Source organism: Schistocerca piceifrons, chromosome 4, assembly GCF_021461385.2.
Source record: "Schistocerca piceifrons isolate TAMUIC-IGC-003096 chromosome 4, iqSchPice1.1, whole genome shotgun sequence".
Lineage (NCBI taxonomy): Eukaryota > Metazoa > Arthropoda > Insecta > Orthoptera > Acrididae > Schistocerca > Schistocerca piceifrons.
This window is the reverse complement of record NC_060141.1, coordinates 120,810,821-120,832,678: the sequence shown is the minus strand read 5'-3', so window position 1 is coordinate 120,832,678 and position 21,858 is coordinate 120,810,821. Positions and strand designations below refer to the sequence as shown.

Below are 21,858 nucleotides of genomic sequence, written 5' to 3'. Positions count from 1 at the left end.
CTGCCCTTTTCCGACAGCTTTGTGAACTGTGTGGGGTGAAACGATTTAGGACTACAGCATACCACCCCCAGAGCAATGGGCTTGTGGAACGCTGGCACCGAACGCTTAAAGCTTCCCTGATGTGCCACGGAGGTGAGTGGGCCGATGCCTTACCATGGGTAATGTTAGGCGTTCGGGCCGCGTACAAAGAGGACCTTGGTGCATCCCTGGCAGAGGTACTGTATGGAGAACCCCTCACACTCCCAGCAGAGTTAGTTGAGCCTTCACTTCCTCCAGATCAAATCTGCGACTCGACATTCGTCGGGCAGGTCAAGGAGCTAATTGCTAACATCCGCGTGCCGCCTCCTCGACCACACACGCCCCCTCCCGTATTTCTGCATAAGGACTTGGCGTCGTGCACTCACGTCATGGTGCGTGATGACACCATCCGACCGGCACTCAGACCTCCATATACGGGCCCGCACAGAGTCATATCACGGCGTACCAACACGTTCGAAGTACTCATTAACAGCACGCCTCAAACGGTATCCGTCTGCCGCCTCAAACCTGCATGGACTCTGGGAGAACTGCCCGATACCCCTCCCAGTCAGACCCCATCCCCTGCTGCACCCACCTCGCATGAGGCATCTACCGACAGTCCATGGATGAGCGACGCCCATTCCCACACGTGTGACGTTCCCCACTCCCAGTCGTGTGACAGTGCTACAGGTGCGTGTGACATTCCTAGGCAGAGTGATGCGTGTGATGACTTACCCTCCTACAGGCAGCCCCTCGCCTCTCCCCTGTTAGGATTCAGTGATGTATCAGGGACCAGCCTCAGAGCATGTGATGTCACCGATGACGACTCGTGTGGAGATTCTGTCAACCCGTATCAGGAAGTGGTAGTGAATGTCAACACAGATCTTATTTGCAGCTCTAATGTGTTTTTTGTTATGCAGCCGGGTAATGTGTACATCTTCTACGAACAAGCCAGCTTCCCCAGTGACAACTTAACTCACATTCATCTCCTCCAGTCTGTCCCCTTGCCTGTTGGTACTGACCCATCAACGGTCAAAGTCCTACGTACCGCCACAGGCATTCAGATCCGCTACCCTGGCCCCTCACAACCACCATCCCCTCCCCAGATCCCTCAACTGCTGTACGAGAATTCACCCGGTCAGGCAGGACCATCCGCCCCCCTCGCTGGCTCGAAGACTTCAATTACTAATGTAATGTAATGTAAGGTATGGTTTCTGATTAAACACCCTCTCCCTCCCCCCTGGGTGTTCCCTTTACATGTATGCCCCAATATTTATGGTTGTGCTCCACACTCTAGGGGGGGGGGGGCTAATGTGGCGACTATCGACCAAGTCGCGGTTAATATCTTTGTTTTTGGGAAGCTCTTTGCCCCAGTCTGTGGTCGCGCGCGAAAGCGTACGGACGTGTACCGAGAATTCAGAATGTAAACAACTGTATATGTGTGCTTACGAGAAATAAAAATAGCGTTTATTACACGTGGTGTAGCGTGCATCATTGGATTCGGCAACCCTACAACGCTTACCCATACATTCTTTGCTTCCAGCCATCTGAGTCTGGCTATTGAATTGTAAATATGTGCTTTTAGCTTGTGCAGTCTCAGTCAATAAAGTGTCATTTGTCAACCATCATTTTGGGTTTGCCTACTTGTATTAACTTCCCTATGATGACAATGACACATGTATCTGTAGTCAGTCAGATGCTTTCAACTGTAATAAGCAGTCCTAATTCAGCATTCACATACTTACCTTTTGCTTTCATGTTTCAGAGGTTTCAGTGTGCCTCATGGCATACTTAGAACCTATCAAGTAATGAATAGGTTTCTGAAACATATCACCTTTTTGAAACTGGAATATTGTAACATATTACTCATAATTAACAGATTAGCCTTTTCCTATTTTATATCCTCAATGAGTTATTCTGCAAAATGGGAAAAAATCTGTTTAGCTATTATATTCTGCTATATCACATTCAAATAAAGCAGTAAATAACTCCAAGTAAATGAAACTGTACAATCATAATAACACCAGATACTCATGCAACACATATCATTTGTAATAATGGGACATCAAATGGCTGCTGAGTAAATTAATTAAGCTGGAAAAGGAAAAGAGTGTGAATAATTTTCCCCACTGTTTCACTTATCATCTGGTTGATGATTAATCCTGTGACTGTCTTGTTCAGAACAGAAACGCTAGTGACAGGCAACATCCTATTTCTCAAGTTCTTGAGTGAACAAGGATGATAAGCTTACCTGGATTCTCTGAGACTATCCTAACAAGAGCGTCAACAGCATGCTCCTTCTGCAAGTACTCAGCAGGGTCTGGTGCATTTGGGTACTCGATGTCACCGAACCCATCCTCGCCGAAGTAGTTGTCTGACTCAGGTGTCTCCAGAATAGACTGTGAGGCACCCGCATACACTGGAATCTGCAACAGTAACCATGACGGAGGACTGCTTGTTTGTAGCTGTGTATTGTAATTCTTCACTATCACATGGATCATAAGAAAGAGGAGCAGCCAGGAGAGTGAAGACAAGAGGCGGGGAAGAGGAAAAGATAGACTGTGATTGTGATTGGCAAATAATACATTAATATTGCATGAACTATTTAGCGAAATCAGATGAATCTTTTTTAATATGTACAGTTTTATTCTCAATGTGTTCATTCTTCATTAATAGTCTTATCATTGTGGTGCAACATGATAGAACAAATTTGGAAGTAGGCTTGATCATCAATTGCAATAAGAATAAAATAATGTATGATGCACACTATGAGCCAAATAGTACACATTAACTATAGCCCTATAGGAGCATGTTATGGAAATGTGTTTTCATGACAGTCAAGGAAATCGACTGAATGGATGGCAAGAAAAGGATCAAAGAGTAAAAATCACCAAGAGATTTTTTCATGTCTGAACTGTAAAGTTAATAATCAGTGTGCATTACCAGTTCTGACTTAAGGCAATTAGATATGGACTTTTAAAGTGAAAATCTTTCAAAAATGAGCAGATACACATTGAGAATTATTAGAAGAGACAGGGAAATAAATGTCAGGGAAAAACTGGAGTGGAAGGTGTAATTATTGACCACAATGAGAATGGAATGGAGGTTGTGGAACATGCATCTGATGTATGGGTTTTACATGAATGAAGAAAGTTATTCATGGGATTCTAAGACATGATAAATGGTTGAGGCAATGGTAGGTGCTATAATTACCCACATAAAAAAGTCCAAAGTACAAAGCCAGACCTATTCCACAATGCAAATCACAATATGACCCAAAAGCAAAGTGAAGCTGCTACAAGGAAATATAATTGTGAAATGAGAGAGAGACTGCTCTACTCCAGAATTACATGAAATTAGTTTGTTGATCAGTATCTTGAGGTGGCATTGGCCATCAGTGGCACGTATAGAACTTGAGGCAGTGTGGTATTTTGATTTTTTATCGTGCTGCTGCCTTGTGGGTGGTGTCATGCTGTCTGGTGCTGGTACGAGCAAGTTGAATAGTGGTGGCTTGTCTCAGCACCTCAAGAAATGTTGCAGCCACAGCAGTGGCGCTGGTACAAGATGAGTGGTAACACAGCGTGTTGCCACAGTCCTCTCCCTTTGAGGGCGGTAAGGGGGTTAGTGAAGGTGAGTCAGTGTGACACTGGCCTCGCTACCCCACAATGGGGCCTATCTCATGGTACAGAAGAAGGCAACATCCGTGGCCTTCTTGGCCTCAAAGACCAAGACCACCAACCTTGGCCCTGACAGAAGTGCCCTGTTAGCAGTAACTGGAGGGTAGGGCTGGAAGTGACCCTAGTGGTGATCCTGCTGTGGTCAGATGCCCTGCAGCATGATGTCAGCCATCAGGAGCACTAATGCTGTCACAGATGGGAGCCATGTGAATGTCCGGCTTCTCAGGGGCAGGAGTGGGAACATGCTGGGGTGGCTCCTGCAGTCCACCTGGCAGCTCTGCCCATGCTAGAACCTTGTTCAATACCAGCCGCTGATGATCCAGCAAGGGGCTGGTATAGACAGCAGATGAGGGGGCTGAGGACCAGAGGGAGTACAGTGCAGGAGAACGGCAGAACCAAAGAAAGTGGAGCTGCTCCATGAGGCTGAGGATAGGACAGAAAATCTGGTTCCAAGAGGTGGTTGGATTGGAAGGCGCATGTGGGGGCATTGGAGTCCGACCCACCACCTGTGGGCATAACTGGTTGCGATAATGACCCAACAACCTGTCACTCTTATGTATGCTCACTCTTATGAATGCTCACTGCAGACAAAAGTGCAAGACCAGGTGAGGGAACCTGAATGGATGGAGGCAAGTGAGGAGGGTTAGATGTTGACAGCAGGAGGTTGCATTGGTGGACCACCAGCCTGTCACCTCCCTGATCCTGCTGACTGTGAAGACTGCCAGAATCCATTGCTCATGGTGGCCAAAAGTGGAAGCCCTGGTGGGGGACCCTAGTGTGTAGTGCAGCAGCGGAAGTGTACGAAGCGGCTGAGGGTTCAGCAGTAAGAGGTGAAGAACCATGCATGGCAGGCACCCCTGCAGCAACTCTGCTGGGCCCTTCTCATTAATAGAAGTAGCCCTGTAGAACTTAGAAAATGCATAAGCATGGCTTCTGCTGGAGTGTCTCTGATGTACTACTTCATCTTAATATTGAAGACCTGAATAAGATGTTATGCTTCCCCACTGATCTATGTGTTAAACAGGGGCACCTGACACATTGGATACCAGACTTGGAACAAAAATGCTAAAAGGTCTAAGAGGTGAATTGTGGCCTGTTTTCTGTCATCAGGGTAAGAGGAAGACCTTCAATAGAGAAGATCCAGGAGTGGGCATACACAGTAGACTCCATCATCACAGAACAGTGGTTGACAATGTATGGGGAATGGGAGTAAGCATCAATGATAAGCAACCAAAGTGCATCCAAGAAGGGGCACACAAAATACTGATAGACCTGTTTCTATGGCTGTCTAGGTGCTGGCCACAGTGAGTAACATTGCCTTGGGGCAGCCAGATGACCTGTACACTTGGGATTCACAGCAATTAAGTGTTTCTTTTCCTATTTGACACACAGCCAGTAGACATAGAGGCAAGAAAGCTTCTTTGTCCATGAAGTCACCCAGTGACTGTGGTGTAAGAGCCAATGGACTTTTCACTGGAGGGAACCAAGAATGACTACCTGTGGCGAGGCATGTTTTGTCGTCAACATGATGATCCCATCGATGACTCAGTTTGTGGCACAACACAAAATAATCATGGACAGGGTCCGAAACTAAGGCCGGAAATCTTCAGGCCGCCCCTAATGTATGTGTTTCTGCACATGTTGTGAAATAGGATCCAGACTGCTTTTATGAGAGGTATGAGAGCCCATAATAGCAAAACCATCCTCTGCCTTTTGAGCTTTCTCATAAAGATAAAAGCAAAGAACTTCCTCCCAGTTGAAGCCATGGTTGGGACCCATAGGAAGATGTGAAAGAGCATCCATGTTGGTGTGCTGGGCTGTCAGCTGGATGTGAATATCATTAAGGTAGCAACTGAGGAACATGGCCCATCATTGCATTCCTTGGGCGATCTTGTCTGCCTAGTGGGCAGCGGTGCCAAAAAGACAGGCTAATGGCTTTTGGTCTGTGGCAAGACGAAACTGTGCACCATACAAAAATACATGAAACTTTTTGATTGCATAAATAATAGGAAGGGCCTCCTTCTTGCTTTGAGAATAATTCTATTGTGCCACTTTGAGCATCTTTGAGGTGAAGACTATCAGCCGCTCTGAACCGAGTTTGCAATGGTGCAGCACAGCTGCTATCCAAAACTGGAATGCATCAGTAGCCAAGACAAGCTGCTTACCCACCCAAAATGAAGTGAGGCCAAAAACTGAGTGGAGTTAATTAGGAAATGACACACTAAAAGTGTTTTGCTATTTGGGCAACAAAATAACTGACAACAGCAGAAGTGGAGAGGACATAAAATGTAGATTTACAAAGGCAAGAAATGCGTTTCTGAATAAGAGAAATTTGTTAATACAGGATATAGATTTATGTGTTAGGAAGTTGCTTCTGAAGGTATTTGTCTGGAATGTATCTTTGTATGGAAGTGAAATGTGGATGATAAACAGTTCAGACAAGAAGAGAATAAAAGGTTTTGAAATGTGGTGCTATGGAAGAATGCTGAAGGTTAGATGGATAGATCATGTAACCAATGAGGAGGTACTGAACACAAAAAAGAAGTTTGTGGCACAGATCAGGGATCAGTTGATAGGACACATTCTGAGACATCAGGGATCACCAATTTGAGCTGGCAGTTGGTGTGACTTTGCTAGTACTCTGACCAACAATGCCATATGTTCCTACTGTTGCAGTTCCAAATGCTGCTGACTTCCCAGCTGCTGCTGCTGCAGCAAATGTTGACGCACAACTTCCAGGAATGCACTGATCGCCATCATCAAATCAGCAAGAAACGTGTGAAAGGTCCAGTTGCTCCTGTCACTGCTCATTTTGTAATTAACCACACAAATAAGAACCTGCAAGAAATTCTAAACGTTTTAATGCAAATACAGTTACATTATTCCATACAGGTCTAGAGTACGAAGCCTGGCCATGTCCACAGTACAAATCACAATGCGTCCAGGGAGCAGAGTCAAGTTACTATGCGGAAATAAAATAGTGAAATGAGAGAGAGACTGCTCTGCTCTGGGGTTATACCTGTATGAACATAATTTTTTCAGTGTCTCAAGGTGGCATTGGTCATCATCGGAACGTGCAGGACTGATGACGGTGTGGTCTTCTGGTGTTTGATCGTGCCACCACCTGACGGTCAGCCCCATGCTATGGGTGTATTGAATGGCAGTGGGTCATGTTGGCAGCTCACAAAATGTTGAGCTAATCATGACAGTGGCACCAGTATAAGATGAGCAGATGGATTACTGCAGAAGCTGGTAGGTGACATTAGAAAACTTGGTAGAAGCAACAAACTGAAGACTGCAATGCCTGAAGATGTCTGAAGGAAGACTTTATTGAGCAGTGGATGTCAAATGGTTGATGGTGGTTGGGACAATGTGACTGTGCCCTTGGTACCAATGAAGGAGTGCTGACTTCTGATGAAGAGTTGTGTGTGTGTGTGTGTGTGTGTGTGTGTGTGTGTGTGTTGGTTTTCTTCTGCATAAATATAGAATATAAGATAAATATAAAAGTAAATATAAGTAAGCCAACAATGAACCTACATGCAGTTTTGCTCTTTCCTTGATCTTGTGGTAGCCTCAGAGTGTCTCCCTGTGCCTTCTTCATATCTTCAACCTGGTTGTCTTTCAGAGCAAAGATTTTTCATTTGATCCATATCAGTCACTAAGTGCTGAATGTCTACCTGTGAGGATACGATGCCTATTTGACCATTAGTACAGGAGTGTTCTACAGCCACAGCCAATCAGTAAGCCATTGCCCACCTTGCAGGACCACTTAAAATATTTTTCCAATTATTTAAACTTTACTGTATACTGATCTCTCAGTTTGATAGAGCTGTTGTATTCTGGATGACTAGACATGCCAGGAGTCTGAGTTTTGTGCTCTTTTGGGTAATAATTTGGAAATTGTAAGTGTTTTATTGACATTTGGTTGAGATTGAGATTGACCCTGGAGTAAAAGCTATGAACACTAAATTTGGTATGAGACTCTAGTTAGGCATTATACTCTTGGTAGACATCATCACCAAAACCTAACCAATTCTTGCTAAAAAATATAAATTAACCTGACCCCTCAGCATTATGAGAAATGTATTGTGTTGAAATGAACATGGAACACACATATCCATGCAAGAAAATGATTGCTGTTTGGAACTGAGTGAACACTATTATAATGGCAACTACCATAAATACAATAAACATTGACCAGGTTTGCGACCAGCCTGGGAGTCTTATTTGAGGTGTACATGCTGATCCCAAAAGCAGCAGAAGAAGAGATAGAGAAAATATGAATGGAATGAACAGGTAACGTAGCATGATATCTAATTATCATGGGAGATTGGAGCAGTGTCATAGGAAAAGGAACTGAAGACACAGTTACAGAAGAATATGGGCTTGGTAGTAGAAATGAGAGAGGAGAAAGTCTAGTAGAATTCTGCAGTAACTTCAGTCAGTTATATGGAATAACTCTTCAAAAATCAGAAGAGGATCAGGAATGCTTGAAAAAGGCCTGGAAACATGAGGAGATACCAACTGTATTACACAATGGTAATGAAGAGATTCCAAAATCAGATAATGGATTGTAAGGCATACCAACTAACAGACACAGACTCAGACTGCAATTTAGCAAGGATGAAGAGTAGGTTGAATTTTAAAGAGAATCATCTGGAGAAATCAACATGGAAAAAAGTGGAATGCTGAAGTACTGAGGAATGATGATGTATGTTTGAAATTTTCTGAGGCTGTAAATGCTGTCAGACCACAGTAAACAGTTCATATGAAGAGAAAGGATGTCTTTAAAAAGTACAATCACAGCAGCTGAACAGGTGGTTCCAGGAAAAATGTAAAGAAACCAAAGAAAAATGATTGTTGGAAGGAGAAATTCAGTATATAGAAAAGTCATAACAGCCTTCAATGAAATTAAAGGCAAGGGTGTCAACATTAAAAATGCAAGAGGAATTCCACTGTTAAACACAGTCAAGAGAAAAAATACATCAAAGGCTTCCACAAGGTGGAGGAGCTTTCTGATGAAACGATAGAAGAAAAAGTGGGAGTCGAAATGTAAGACAAGACATAAGGGAACCAATATTAGAGTATGGGTTTAAGAGAGCTTTGGAAGACTTGTGATCCAATCAGGAGGAAAGCAAAGATAACACTGATTCTGAATTTCTAAGATCACTGAAAAAAACAGCTATCAAGTGAATTTTCAAGTTGACATGTAGAATATGTTAGCCTGATGACATACTGACAGATAGAATGTTATCTACAAAATCCCAAAGATAATAGGGGCAGGTAAGTGTGAATATTAGAGCACAACCAGTTTAATGTCTCATGCAACCGAGTTACTGACAAGAATACTATATGGGAGAATAGAAAAGAAAACTGCGGAGCTCCTGGCTGATGATCAGTTTAGCACTAGAGCTGCGGTTCTGACACTGTGTGTGATAATGGAAGCAAGATTTAAGAAAAATCAAGAGACATTCATAGGATTTGTCAACATATCACAAGTGTTTGACCACGTAAAATGCACAAGATGTTCGAAATTCTGAGAAAATTGGGAGTAAACCGTAGGGAAAGCCATGTAATATACCAGAATCAAGACGGAAGAATTAGAATGGAAGACCAAGAATGAAGTGCCCCGATCAAAGAGTATATAAGAGAGGCATGCAGTCCTTCTTCCTACAGTTCAATTTATACGTCAAAGAAGTAATGATGGAAATAAGACATAGGTTAGGAATGGGTCTAAAATTCAGGGTAAAACAATATCAATGAATAAGATTCTCTGTTCACATTTATGTCCTAGGTGAAAGTGAGAAAGAATTACCTGACATACTGAGTGAGTGAAAGTGAGGAAGAATTATGTGACATACTGAATGAAATGAACTGTCTGCTGAGCAGAGAATACAGTGTAATAGTAACCTGAAGAAAGACAAGAGTAATGAGGAGTAGCAGAAATGAAATTGCTGATAAACTTAAAATTGGAGACCACAAAGTATATGAAATAAAGGAATTCTCTTGCCTGGAAGCAAAGGAAAAATCAAGGAGGACATAAAAAGCAGAGTAGCACATGCAAAGAAAGCATTCCCGCATTCCCAGATAAAAGTAATCAACTAGTATAAAACACTGGCATGAACATATTGAAAATATTCCTGAGAATATTTATCCTGAGCACAGCATTGGATCAATGTGGATCAAGGAAGGTGGGGAAATTGGAAAAGAAGAGAATCACAGTATTTAGGCCATAGAGCTGTAGAAAGATGTTGACAATTTGGGGAACTGATAAGAAATGTGATGCTTCTCTGTGTTGCTGGTGAAGAAAGGAATGTGCGTCTAGAAGAAGGTACAGGGTGATAAAATATGTGTTACGGCATCAGGGAACAACTTCCATGATACTAGGGTTACCTGTAGAGGGTGAAAACTGAAGGGGAAGACATAGATTGGAATACATCCAATGAGTAATTGCAAACATCATGTTTAAGTGCTACTCTGTGATGAAAAGGCTGGCATAGCAGAGGATGTTGTGATGGCCCTAATCAAACTACTTGGAGGACTGGAAACCAAAAAAAGTAAGTGCAAACATGGTGTCATTGACAGAAATAGATATTGTGTAGAAACAATTCTTTTGTTTTCTGTATTTTGAATTTGTTCACATTTACAACACTTGCAGCAACTACAACTGCTCCCTGAGTGAGAAACTTTATGGAAATGAAAAGGTCCACATTGAGAACAGTCAGACAGGCAGCAGTTCTGCTACCAAATGTGGGACTTCCTGCCTGTGCAGCAAAGACAGGTTGCATTGAGCAAGAGTTCTGCTGTATGCTGGGAAGATGGGCTGTAGGAACTGGCCTAAGTGTACTTACATCGAGCCTGCCCGCGGTGTCTAATGTCTTGAGGACGTTGGCGACCACGTTGTCAAGCATTGTGTTGCCATTGGCACAGGTAATGGCTTCCACAGAGACACCTGGTGTGCCCAGTGCTATCAGCAGTGCCACCGCATCGTCAGCACCGGCATCCGTGTCCACCACCAGCTGCACTGGCCCATCTGTCTGGTGCAGCTGCCGCACCAGCCTGACAAGAGTGCAAGCACACATCTCAGTTTTCAGAATGGCATTTTTACTGGCCATTGCAAACAACACAATGTAATGCGATGAAATTCTTCATTGTATAATCAATTACAAGTCATGGGTTGTGTTTCAACATTCGGTCATAACCATAAGGTGGTGGTGTTGTTGCTGTTGTGGTCTTCAGTTTGGAGACTGGTTTGATTCAGCTGTCTATGTTAGACCAAGTCTGATGCATGCAGTCACAACACTCCTGTTCATTTTTGTTATACACTGAGACAGCAGTGCTCCAAACGGACAGTAAGCTACACTTCTGAATATGATATCAGGTAAGTGCAAATAGTATCATTTACATTGATTTGGAACATAGTTTTTACAAAAAGTAACATATGAAGTATAATAAAAATTGGCAGTTGCTAAAAAATTACACAGCATTTGTCCCTCTTTAGTTTCCTGAGGACCCTGTGAGTTATGACACACTACATTACAGAACAGTTTAATTATAATGCATTTGTAACATACAAATATTTACTGAAGAATGTTTTTTTCCCCTTTAAGAACAAAAACTGACTAGTAAATATAAGATTGTCTTAATCTTTGCAGAAAGACATTGTATATCTACCCAACAACGTGAAGTTTTGCTAACTACATTAACAGCAAAATCAATGAATGTGACATGTAGGAAAATTGTATGGAATGCAATACTTATGTTATTTAATGTACCAAATAAGCAACCATAACTGTAGCTGAAAAAAAAAGGCCACACACACACGATAATTAAATGTCAAAAGCGATAATACAGTTTCCCAACACAGAAGAAACCATTTCTTGCTACCTCTAAGGCGCAAACAGTAAGAACTTCAACACAGCCATCTTTTGAAGAGAAAGAATAATTACATTTACAAAAATATTTGTATATTAGAAAGTAGAGTGAAGTGTAAGAAAGTGCAAAAAAGTGTGCATCATTAGACTCCAAACAAAAAAGCTCCACATCAAAAAAGGTGGCTATCATACTAAGAACAGCCAGCAGAAGAAATGTACAGTTGTCAAGCATAAAATGCTGTCCAGAATGAGATTTTCACTCTGCAGCGGAGTGTGCCCTGATATGAAACTTCCTGGCAGATTAAAACTGTGTGCCCGACCGAGACTCGAACTCGGAACCTTTGCCTTTTGCGGGCAAGTGCTCTACCAACTGAGCTACCGAAGCTTCGGTAGCTCAGTTGGTAGAGCACTTGCCCGCGAAAGGCAAAGGTTCCGAGTTCGAGTCTCGGTCGGGCACACAGTTTTAATCTGCCAGGAAGTTTCATAAAATGCTGTGTTTATATTACATTGCATTCAGCTGAGTTAGATGCTACTGTACACATATTCAAAAGTATTTCTTCATGAATAAGCTGTAGCTTATGTCACAATCAATTTGCATCTCTTGATAATTTACTGATGACTGGAATGCAAAAATATAGTGATTATATCTTTAATTAAGTACACATATAAGTAAAAACAAACATCAAGCTTACAGCTGGCTTTCTCACCGCGAGAATGCTAGTGTTGTTCCAACAGTCAAACAATAATAACTTCCACAGCAGTGTCTGTAGTGACTGTTTATGTTAGTCTGTGGCTGGGGTCTCCTGTGCAAGCCGTTTTGTCTCTCAATGACTGCTGTAACCTACATCCAGTTTAACTTGCTTACAGTAGTGAAGCCTTAAGATGAATTTCCACATACAACAATTTTTATCCTCTACATTTTGTGCTGTTACAATTATTGATAGCAACACTGATGTCTTCCCCATGTGAGTTACATCAAGTAAATACTTATAAAATATTATTTCAATGTGTTTATGTTACATTTATTTCCAAATGAACGCACAATTTTATTTTCTGTTTCATTTGGAGTTGCGACAATGTGGCATTGTAGTTTTCTGTGAAAATGGTACTTAGCTGTGCAGGTCACTGCCATGTTTGAACCTACAGCCAGCAGAAGTGAGAAGGTGGGATCTGCATTATCAAGAACCTCATTGTGCTTTTTAGTAATTAAAAAATATTGAAATCAAAATCTTCCTAATTGGACCTGTAATTGATGCAATGAAAACATTGGTTAATGGAAGATGTCCATTTCACACAGAGTATATTGGTGTTTTATGCAGTCATACTCATAGAGGAATTATCTTGCAGACAATAAACATTGACCTGAGAAGATTTACTAGAGAAAAATATTGTGTGGATATTTTATTTCATGAACAATAAATATTTCAGAAACCTGCATCTGAAATGAATGAACTTCATATACATGCAAATATTAAATATCTTGACTGAAAATGTTATTCTCCAATACCGCTAAACTTTGATTATACTGTCATTGAAAGATAGTCATTTCTGACTTAATAATTATGAAGTTTGATGGTTTATGTAATTAGTTAACTCTGTTCTCTACTTAGAGCTGTCAACCAAAGCTGATTATTTACAGGAAAAGTACTTGACAGCTTCAAGTAAACTAACATTTTATGACCATAAAAAATGAGAAAGGAAATTAATACAAAAAAGTTGAAGTTATGTGATGTTACATCAAGTTTCCTACAGCCTTGATGTCTAGAAATTTATAGACGCTATATGAAGCACAAACTTCCTCCATTATCAAACAACCAATACTGTAATGACTCAGTATGGGTCCTTTCAAATGATAGTTTTCTGTAGTCAAGCTGAATCAAATATTTCTTTTCTCCTCACTTCATTAGTTATTTTATCCACCATCTAATCTTCAGCGTTCTTTGCAGCACTGCACTGAAACACTCTTATCCTTTTCTTGTCTGAACTGTTTATTGTTTTAGTTCCTCTTCCATACAGTGATATACTCCACCTTCAGAAAATACTTTCTACACTGAAATTTATATCCTTTGTAACAAGCTGCTTTTTTCCCAAAATACTTTTCCAGCTAATATAAGTATGCATTTTACGTCCTCTCTACTTTGTTCATTATTTATTTTGAGCCCAAATAGAAAAATTGATCTACTACATTTAGCACCCCATTTTCTAAACTACTAATTCCCACAGCATCACCTGGTTCAGTTTGACTACATTCCATTACCCTTGCTTTACTTTTGTATATGTTCATGTTGTAAACTCTTCTGAAGATACCACCCATTTCATTCAGCTGCTCTTCCAAAACCTTTACCATCATTGACAAGATCACAATAAAGTTGGCAAACGTTTAAGTTTTTATTTATTCTCTGTGAACTTGAGCCTCCTTTCCAAATTTCTCCTTGGTTTCCTACACTGATGAGCCAAAACATTATTACCACTTGCTAAATAGTGTTCATCCACCTTTGGAATGCAATACATCAGCAATTCTGCATTGCAAGGATTCAACAAGTCCTTGGTAGATTTATGGAGGCATGTGTGACTAGATGTCTATGCACAGGTCATGTAATTCTCCTAAATTAGGTGCTGGTCCCCTATATGTCCAATAGCATCCCACATGTGTTCCATCGGATTCAGATCAGGCAAATTTGGTAGCCAACACTATAGTGTGAGTTCACTACCATGCTCCTCAAACCACTGTAGCATGATTCTGGTCTTGTAACACAGACAGTTATCCTGCTGCAAGATGTCATCACCATCGGGAAGACATCAAGCATGAAGGGATGCAGGTGGTCTGCAACAATGTTTATGTAGTGCACAATTGTCACAATGCCATGCAATACCAGGTGAATGTCTACCACGGCTCGTGTGCGTGACCTGATGCATGTGTTGAGCAGCCATTTGCCTGGATGACAGCATATCATGGACATGACCATTAACCTGGTATAACAAGAAACATAATTCATCCAACCAAGTGACATGTTACTATTAACCCACAGTGCAATGCCAATGATCCCAAGCCAGCTACAGTCATGATTGATGATGTCATTGGGTCAACATGGGAACATGTAGGGATCATACAATGTGGAGCCCCATGTTCAACAAGGCTTAATTGTAGAACACTTGTGGCTGCACCAGCACTTTACTGTGTGAAATCAACCACAGAATACCGTCAATCTTACTTCACAGAGCAGGCAGTCCTCCAAGCTCCATGTTCTGTGACAAGGCATGGACATCCAACACATTGTTGTCTTCCTTCAGCCAGTTTGCGGAGATGCTTGTGTAACTATCATGAAATATTGAGGCTGATATCTACTGCAATGGCTTGCCAACAGTCTGCTTTAGCCACTTATAAAGCTAATAAAGTGTTGTTTATAGAACTGGGAATGGTATAACTGAGTACTTCTACAATATAACCAACTTCACAATTTGTGGAATGTTGTTTAGCACACCATCCACCTGTATAGCATAGTGAAATTGCAGGTAATGTAAGGAAGAGATGTGGCATACGGCTGCACTTTGAAACAATGCTAGGGTGAGTGAATTTAACAAACACACAGACAGAACAATTTACTGTCATACCAGCAGGGATGGTAAACTGCTAACCATTTGCAATAGTAAGTAAATAGGGCACTCACAAGCTTACACAGAACTTTTTGCAGGAGAACTGGCTACCTCTGACCCATTAATTGGGTAAAAAAAATGTATGGCTTAATCTGTCGTCATCCATAGTATCAATAACTGAAGCTGAAGGTCTGGTGAAATTCGTGGGAATAAGGAGCATGAAGGTTTACATACTTGAAAATATTGTCGATTCGACTGTTGAAAACAGATTGTGTTGTGAAATCTGAATCATTGTTGAATTCTCACAGTAATTTAGGGAATGTATAACTTATATTTTCCTCATGACCCATGTGTGCTACTCTATGCACTATTGTAATTGCTACTCTTTGCAATATTGTAGTCACCTCAGCCAGTTCCTGGTTGCATGGGGAAGATGACAGGCCAGGCTTTCCCTGATGCTCCTAAATGCATTACAGTCAGAGCCTATCAGTCTGATTTCGAGGGCAAGTAGTTTCCCCATGATGGTCAGTTTTTTCTGACACTGGTTACAGAAAATTTATAAAAGTCCTGCCAAGAAGCAGCACTTTTTTTGTGTCATCAACCTTCTGGCTGGTTTGATGCACACAGCCCACCACAAATTCCCCTGCTGCACCAAACTCTTCATCTCATAGTAGCACTTGCACCCTAAGTCCTCAATTCTTTGTTGGATGTATTAAGTCTCTCCCCTACAGTTTCTACCCTCTACAATTCCCACCAGTACCATGGAGGTTATTCCCTGACGTTCTAACTCATGTCCTATCATTCTTCCCCTTCTCCTTGTCAGTTTTCCAAACGTTCCTTTCTTCCCAGCTCTGAAAAAAAAAATAAAATAAACGCCTCATTCCTTAACATACTATCAATTCACAGTTTCCAACGTTCTTCTGTAGGACCACATCTCAGACACTTCAGTTCTGTGTTACTTTTCCTACAGCCCATGATCAACTACCACTCCAAATATGCATTCTGAGAAATTTCATCCTCAAATTAAGGCCTATGTTTGGTCCCAGCAGACAGCTCTTGGCCAGGCATGCCCTCTTTCCCTGTGCAAGTCTGTTTTGTACGTCCACCTTCCTTCGTCCATCATGGTTTATCCCTTTCACTACTGCAGGCACGCTCTTTGCATTCCGTACTGAGCATGTTTTTGTTAATGGTTACACTGTTCACCAAATACTGGTGCCTGTATTGAGAGATGGCGTTCCTGCCGATATCAAACACTTATAGTTCGACATTTCGAAAACTGTTGGATGAAAAAATTTGATTTTTGCACGTTTTACAATATGATATCTTCACTCGGTAAGGAACTGAATTTCTTTTATTATCCGTCATACTTACTGCACTGCATCAAATTAAGTAAAAAGTTGCCTGTGATGAGAGACAATGTTCCGACCAATATTAAATACTTATCACCCGATGTTTCGAAAACTATTAAGTGAAAAAAATTTGATGTTTGTACATCTTACAGTCTGATATCTTCACTCGATAAACAACTGAATTTCTTTTCGCTGTCCATCATACTTACTGTGCTGCAGGGTGCGATTTGTGCTTTTACCAGTGGGGGGGATGTCTTAGGGGGTTAGTAGAATTATATATGTTGCTAGCTTGGACCGTGGCGTTACGCATGCTAAAACAGCTATTTATAAATATATGTTAATGCCGAAACTCACTATTCACGCGTATGCACTATCAGAAAAGCCATCCCTTGTTATATCTTTAAAAGTACATTACAGGTAAAGCTTATTTACAGGTATAGGAGAGGAATTCAAAAAGTAGAGGCACATTTGTGAAAAGCTGTACTTATTCTGATGTTAGAAAACGGAAACATATTGATAGTATTAATAGTAAGACTTACTAAAAACTTTCAGTGTTCGGCTCCACAAATTTAAATTATATGTAAAGTTTTATTCCAGAGCGTGGGAAATAAACATCCCAGGTCGGGATGCATAAACTAAAACCAGAGGAGGGGATGGTCTGATGCAGAGGGGGGAAATCCCCCCATCCCCCCCAGCAAATCGCACACTGCTGTGCTGCATCAAATTAAATAACTCATTGCCTTCGTTGAGAGACAGCGTTCCAGGCAATATGAAGTAGTACTTATCATCCGATTTTTTGAAAACTATAGGTGAAAAAATTTAATTTTTGCACATCTCACAATTTAATAACTTCGACTGATAAAGGACTGAATTTCTATTCGTTATATGCCATAGTTACTGTGCTGCATCAAATTACGGAAAACATTGTGCAAAAGTTTAAAGATTTTGCAAAGGTAAAAACACATTGCGCTAATTTTATGCATAGTTGATTGTAGCTAATACAGTGCAGTGAATGAAAAGTAGATAATATCGAAATTTTAGTTAAAACTGAGAGCAGAAGGATACCTCATTTCGTTGCCGAGTAATTGGTTTTATTTCCGAAGGACGGTACCGCAAGACACGCCCAATCACGTCATTACGCATCGCTAATCAAGTGGACATAACCATCGTCATATCTCATAAAAGATTCACGACATTGAAACGAAGTTACCTGCAAATGATAGCACGCAATGTGGCACACATGATGTATGATAAATTCTCGAAGCTTTCTTATTATCTGTGATATGGAAGTAACTCACCTATGGCAGTGAGATGTTGGCGACTCAGGACGCATTCAGCCATCCACATCACTGTAGGACATCCTCAGAAATTTCATACCCAAATTAAGACCTATGTTTGGTCTCTTGTAGGACCACATCTCAGACACTTCAGTTCTGTGTTACTGTTCCTACAGTCCACGATCAACTACCACTCCAAATATGCATTCTCAGAAATTTCGTCCTCAAATTAAGGCCTATGTTTGGTCCCAACAGACTTCCCTTGGCTAAGAATGCCCTCTTTCCCTGTGCTAGTCTACTTTTTATCTCCACCTTGCTTTGCCTGTCACGGTTTCTTTCGCTTGCAAGATAGAAGAGCTCCTTGTTGTTGTTGTGGTCTTCAGTCCAGAGACTGGTTTGATGCAGCTGTCCATGCTATTATAACCTGTGCAAGCTTCTTCACCTCTGAGTAACTACTGCAACCTACATCCTTTTGAATCTGTTTAGTGTACTCATCTCTTGGTCTCCCTCTGCAATTTTTATCCTCCGCACTTCCCTCCAATACTAAATTGATGATCACTTGATGCCTCAGAACGTGTCCTACCAACCGATTTCTTTTTCTAGTCAAGTTGTGCCACAAATTCCTCTTCTCCGCAGTTCTATTCAGAACCTCCTCATTAGTTACATGATCTACCCATCTGATCTTCAGCATTCTTCTGTAGCACCACATTTCGAAAGCTTCTGTTCTCTTCTTGTCCAAATTATTTAGCGTCCATGTTTCACATCCATACATGGCTACAGTCCATACAAATACTTCCAGAAACGACTTCTTGTCACTCGATGTTAACAAACGTCTCTTCTTCAGAAAAGCTTTCCTTGTCATTACCATTCTACTTTTTATATCCGCTCTACATCGACCATCATCAGTTATTTTGCTCCCCAAATAGCAAAACTCGTCTACTACCGTACTGTAAGTGTCTCATTTCCTAATCTAATTCCCTCGGCATCACCTGACTTAATTCAACTGCATTCCATTATCCTCATTTTGCTCCTTTCAAGCCACTGTTCATTCTGTTCAACTGTTCTTCCAGGTCCTTTACTGTCTCTGACAGAATCACAATGTTGTCTGCAAACAGCATACAGAAACATGGAAAGAAGTCTCAAGCACATCAATGTTTCTGTACCCATCAAATGTAGAAGAAGTACAGGTTACAATAAAAAGTCTCAAAATGAAACACTCTGCAGGTGTAGATGATATACCTGGTTTCATTATAAAGAAGTGTGGGGACTTGATTACTGAGCCCTTAATCCACCTATGTAACCTATCTTTTGCTACAGGAACTTTTCCTTCATGTTTGAAAATAGCAAAAGTAAAGCCATTATACAAGAAAGGAAACAAAGATGATATTTCCAACTAGAGACCACTGGCACTTCTGTCTGTTTTCTCGAAAATATTAGAAAGGCTTTTCAATGAGAGGCTAACAGACTTCTTAGAGGATAACGGCATTCTGTCAGAATAGCAACATAGAGCTAACCACTCAGCCGAATCAGCAGTTCACTCCTTTCTATTAGAGGCGCTGATAGCATTAGACAACAAAAAACTTACCATGGACATATTTTTAGATTTGTCAAAGGCATTTGACACCATAAATCATTACAAATTGCTACACAAGCTAGAAAATCTTGGCATTAGGGGAACAGCTAACAACTGGCTCAGCTCTTATCTTAAGAACGGGGAACAATAAGTGGAAATACATCAATAAAGGGACAATGTCATTAGGAAATATAATTCTAAGCTAGTGACTGTTAAATATGAAGTGCCACAAGGATCAGTAATGGGTCCTGTTCTGTTCTTACTCTATGTAAATGACCTAAACATAAGCAATGATAGCAGTAAAATATTTCAATTTGCTGATGATACAAGTGTTCTAATTACAGAAAACTCAGAAGAAACTCTTGTAAAAAACATAAAAGTAGCCACTGACAGGCTAACATGTTACTTTGATGACAATGACTTAACAATAAACACAGAAAAAGTGTAGCTGTGGATATACACACAGCAGAAACAAAAAATCTGATATCTGATATTTCTTGGACTTCATCTACAAGACAACTTGAAATGGAAAGCACATATTGAGCAAATGAACAAAAAATTAAGTACTTCTTGTTTTGTGCTGTGTACATTAAAAAATTGTACCAGCTACAACACCCTTCAGTGTGTATATTATGCAGTTGTACACTCTCACCTCTGGTATGGGATTATGTTCTGGGGAAATTCTGGAGATGCCATCAAAACATTCAAAATTTAAAAAAAAATATAGGAATAATGCAAGGGGTAAATAATCGCAAATCATGTAGACCATTGTTTCAAAAAAGGATGATCCTACCACTTCCTTGTATATATATACTTGAAATATAATGTATTTAAAGCAAAATCACACAATACACAGCTATGATACAAGACAAAAATTGGATGTACATGTTCAAAGCGCCAACACAAAGTTATTTCAAAACAGCCTTATCCATCCTAGTATCAAAGTATACAATGCCTTACCAGATACCATTAAACACATACAAAACATTGGTCACTTCGAATGTAAACTGAAGTCGTATTTGGTTGATCACTGCTTTTACACAGCAAATGAATACCTACAAAGCTAAATTTTTGTGTGTTTACTCAATGTAGTCTCATTCAGAAGAACATTTGTATTTTATGTCTCTGTATATATTTAAGTATTCATCATTAATTGATCTATTAATGTATGTTATTATGTACAAAGGTTTATTATATGTAAAACTGTTAATATTAACAAAAAAATCCAAATGGATGAATAAATCAATCAATCAATGGAAACCTTAAAATTTTTACTTCTTCTCCATGGATTTTAATGCCTACTCCATTTTTTCTTTTTTCCATTATGCTTTCTTAATATACAGATTGAATAACAATGGAGATAGACTACAACCTTGTCTCACTCCATTCTCAACCATTGCTTTCCTTTCATGCCTCTCGACTCTTATAACTGCCATCTGGTTTCTGTACAAACTGTAAACAGCCTTTTGCTCCCTGTATTTGATCCCTGCCACCATCAGAATTTGAAAGAGAGTGTTCCAATCAACGTTGTCAAAAGCCTTCTCTAAGTCTACAAAAGCTACAAATGTAGGTTTGCCTTTCCTTAATCTATCTTCTAAGATAAGTCATAGGGACAGTATTGCCTCACGTGTTCCAACATTTCTATGGAACCCAAACGGATCTTCCCCGAGGTCGGTTTCTACTAGTTTTTCCATTCGTCTGTAAAGAATTAGTGTTATTATTTTGCAGCTGTGACTTATTAAAATGATAGTTCGATAATTTTCACACCTGTCAAAACTTGCTTTCTTTGGTTTTGGAGTTATTATATTATTCTTGAAGTCTGAGGGTATTTCGCCTGTCTCATGCATCTTGCTCACCAGGTGGTAGAGTTTTGTCAGGGCTGACTCTCCTAAGGCTAGCAATAGCTCTAATGGAATGTTGTCTACTCCTGGGGCTTTGTTTCGACTTAGGTCTTTCAGTGCTCTGTCAAACTCTTCATGCAGTATTGTATCTCCATCTCATCTTCATCTATGTCCTCTTCTGTTTCAATAATATTGTCCTCGAGTACATTACCCTCATATAGACCCTCTATATACTCCTTCCTGCCTTCCCTTCTTTGCTTAGAACTGGTTATCCATGTGAGCTCTTGATAGTCATACAAGTAGTGATCTTTCCTCCAAAGGTCTCTTTAATTTTCGTGTAGGCGGTATCTACCTTACCCATAGTGATATAAGTGTCTACATCCTTACATTTGTCCTGCAGCCATACCTGCTTAGCCATTTTGCACTTCCTATCAATCTCATTTTTGAGACATTTTTATTCCTTTTTGCCTGCTTCATTTACTGCATTTTTATATTTTCTCCTTTCATCAATTAAATTCAATATCTCTTCTGTTACCCAAGGATTTCTACTAGCCCTCACCTTCTTACCTACTCCGTCCTCTGCTACCTTCACTGTTTCATCTCTCAAAGCTACCCATACTTCTTCCACTGTATTTCTTTCCCCTGTTGTTGTCAA

At 40.5% G+C, this 21,858-nt stretch overlaps 1 protein-coding gene across 1 annotated transcript in view; it reads right to left on the bottom strand.

Annotated features, from left to right (window-relative positions):
* Nucleotides 1-21,858, bottom strand: part of LOC124795647 (pyrimidine-specific ribonucleoside hydrolase RihA-like) — a 118,208-nt gene that overhangs the window by 59,037 nt on the left and 37,313 nt on the right. Inside the window, exons 2-3 of the mRNA XM_047259720.1 lie at nucleotides 10,547-10,754; nucleotides 2,270-2,444 (exon numbers count right to left, since the gene is read on the bottom strand). Of these exons, the coding sequence (XP_047115676.1) occupies nucleotides 2,270-2,444; nucleotides 10,547-10,754 (383 nt within the window). The remainder of the gene's footprint in view (nucleotides 1-2,269; nucleotides 2,445-10,546; nucleotides 10,755-21,858) is intronic.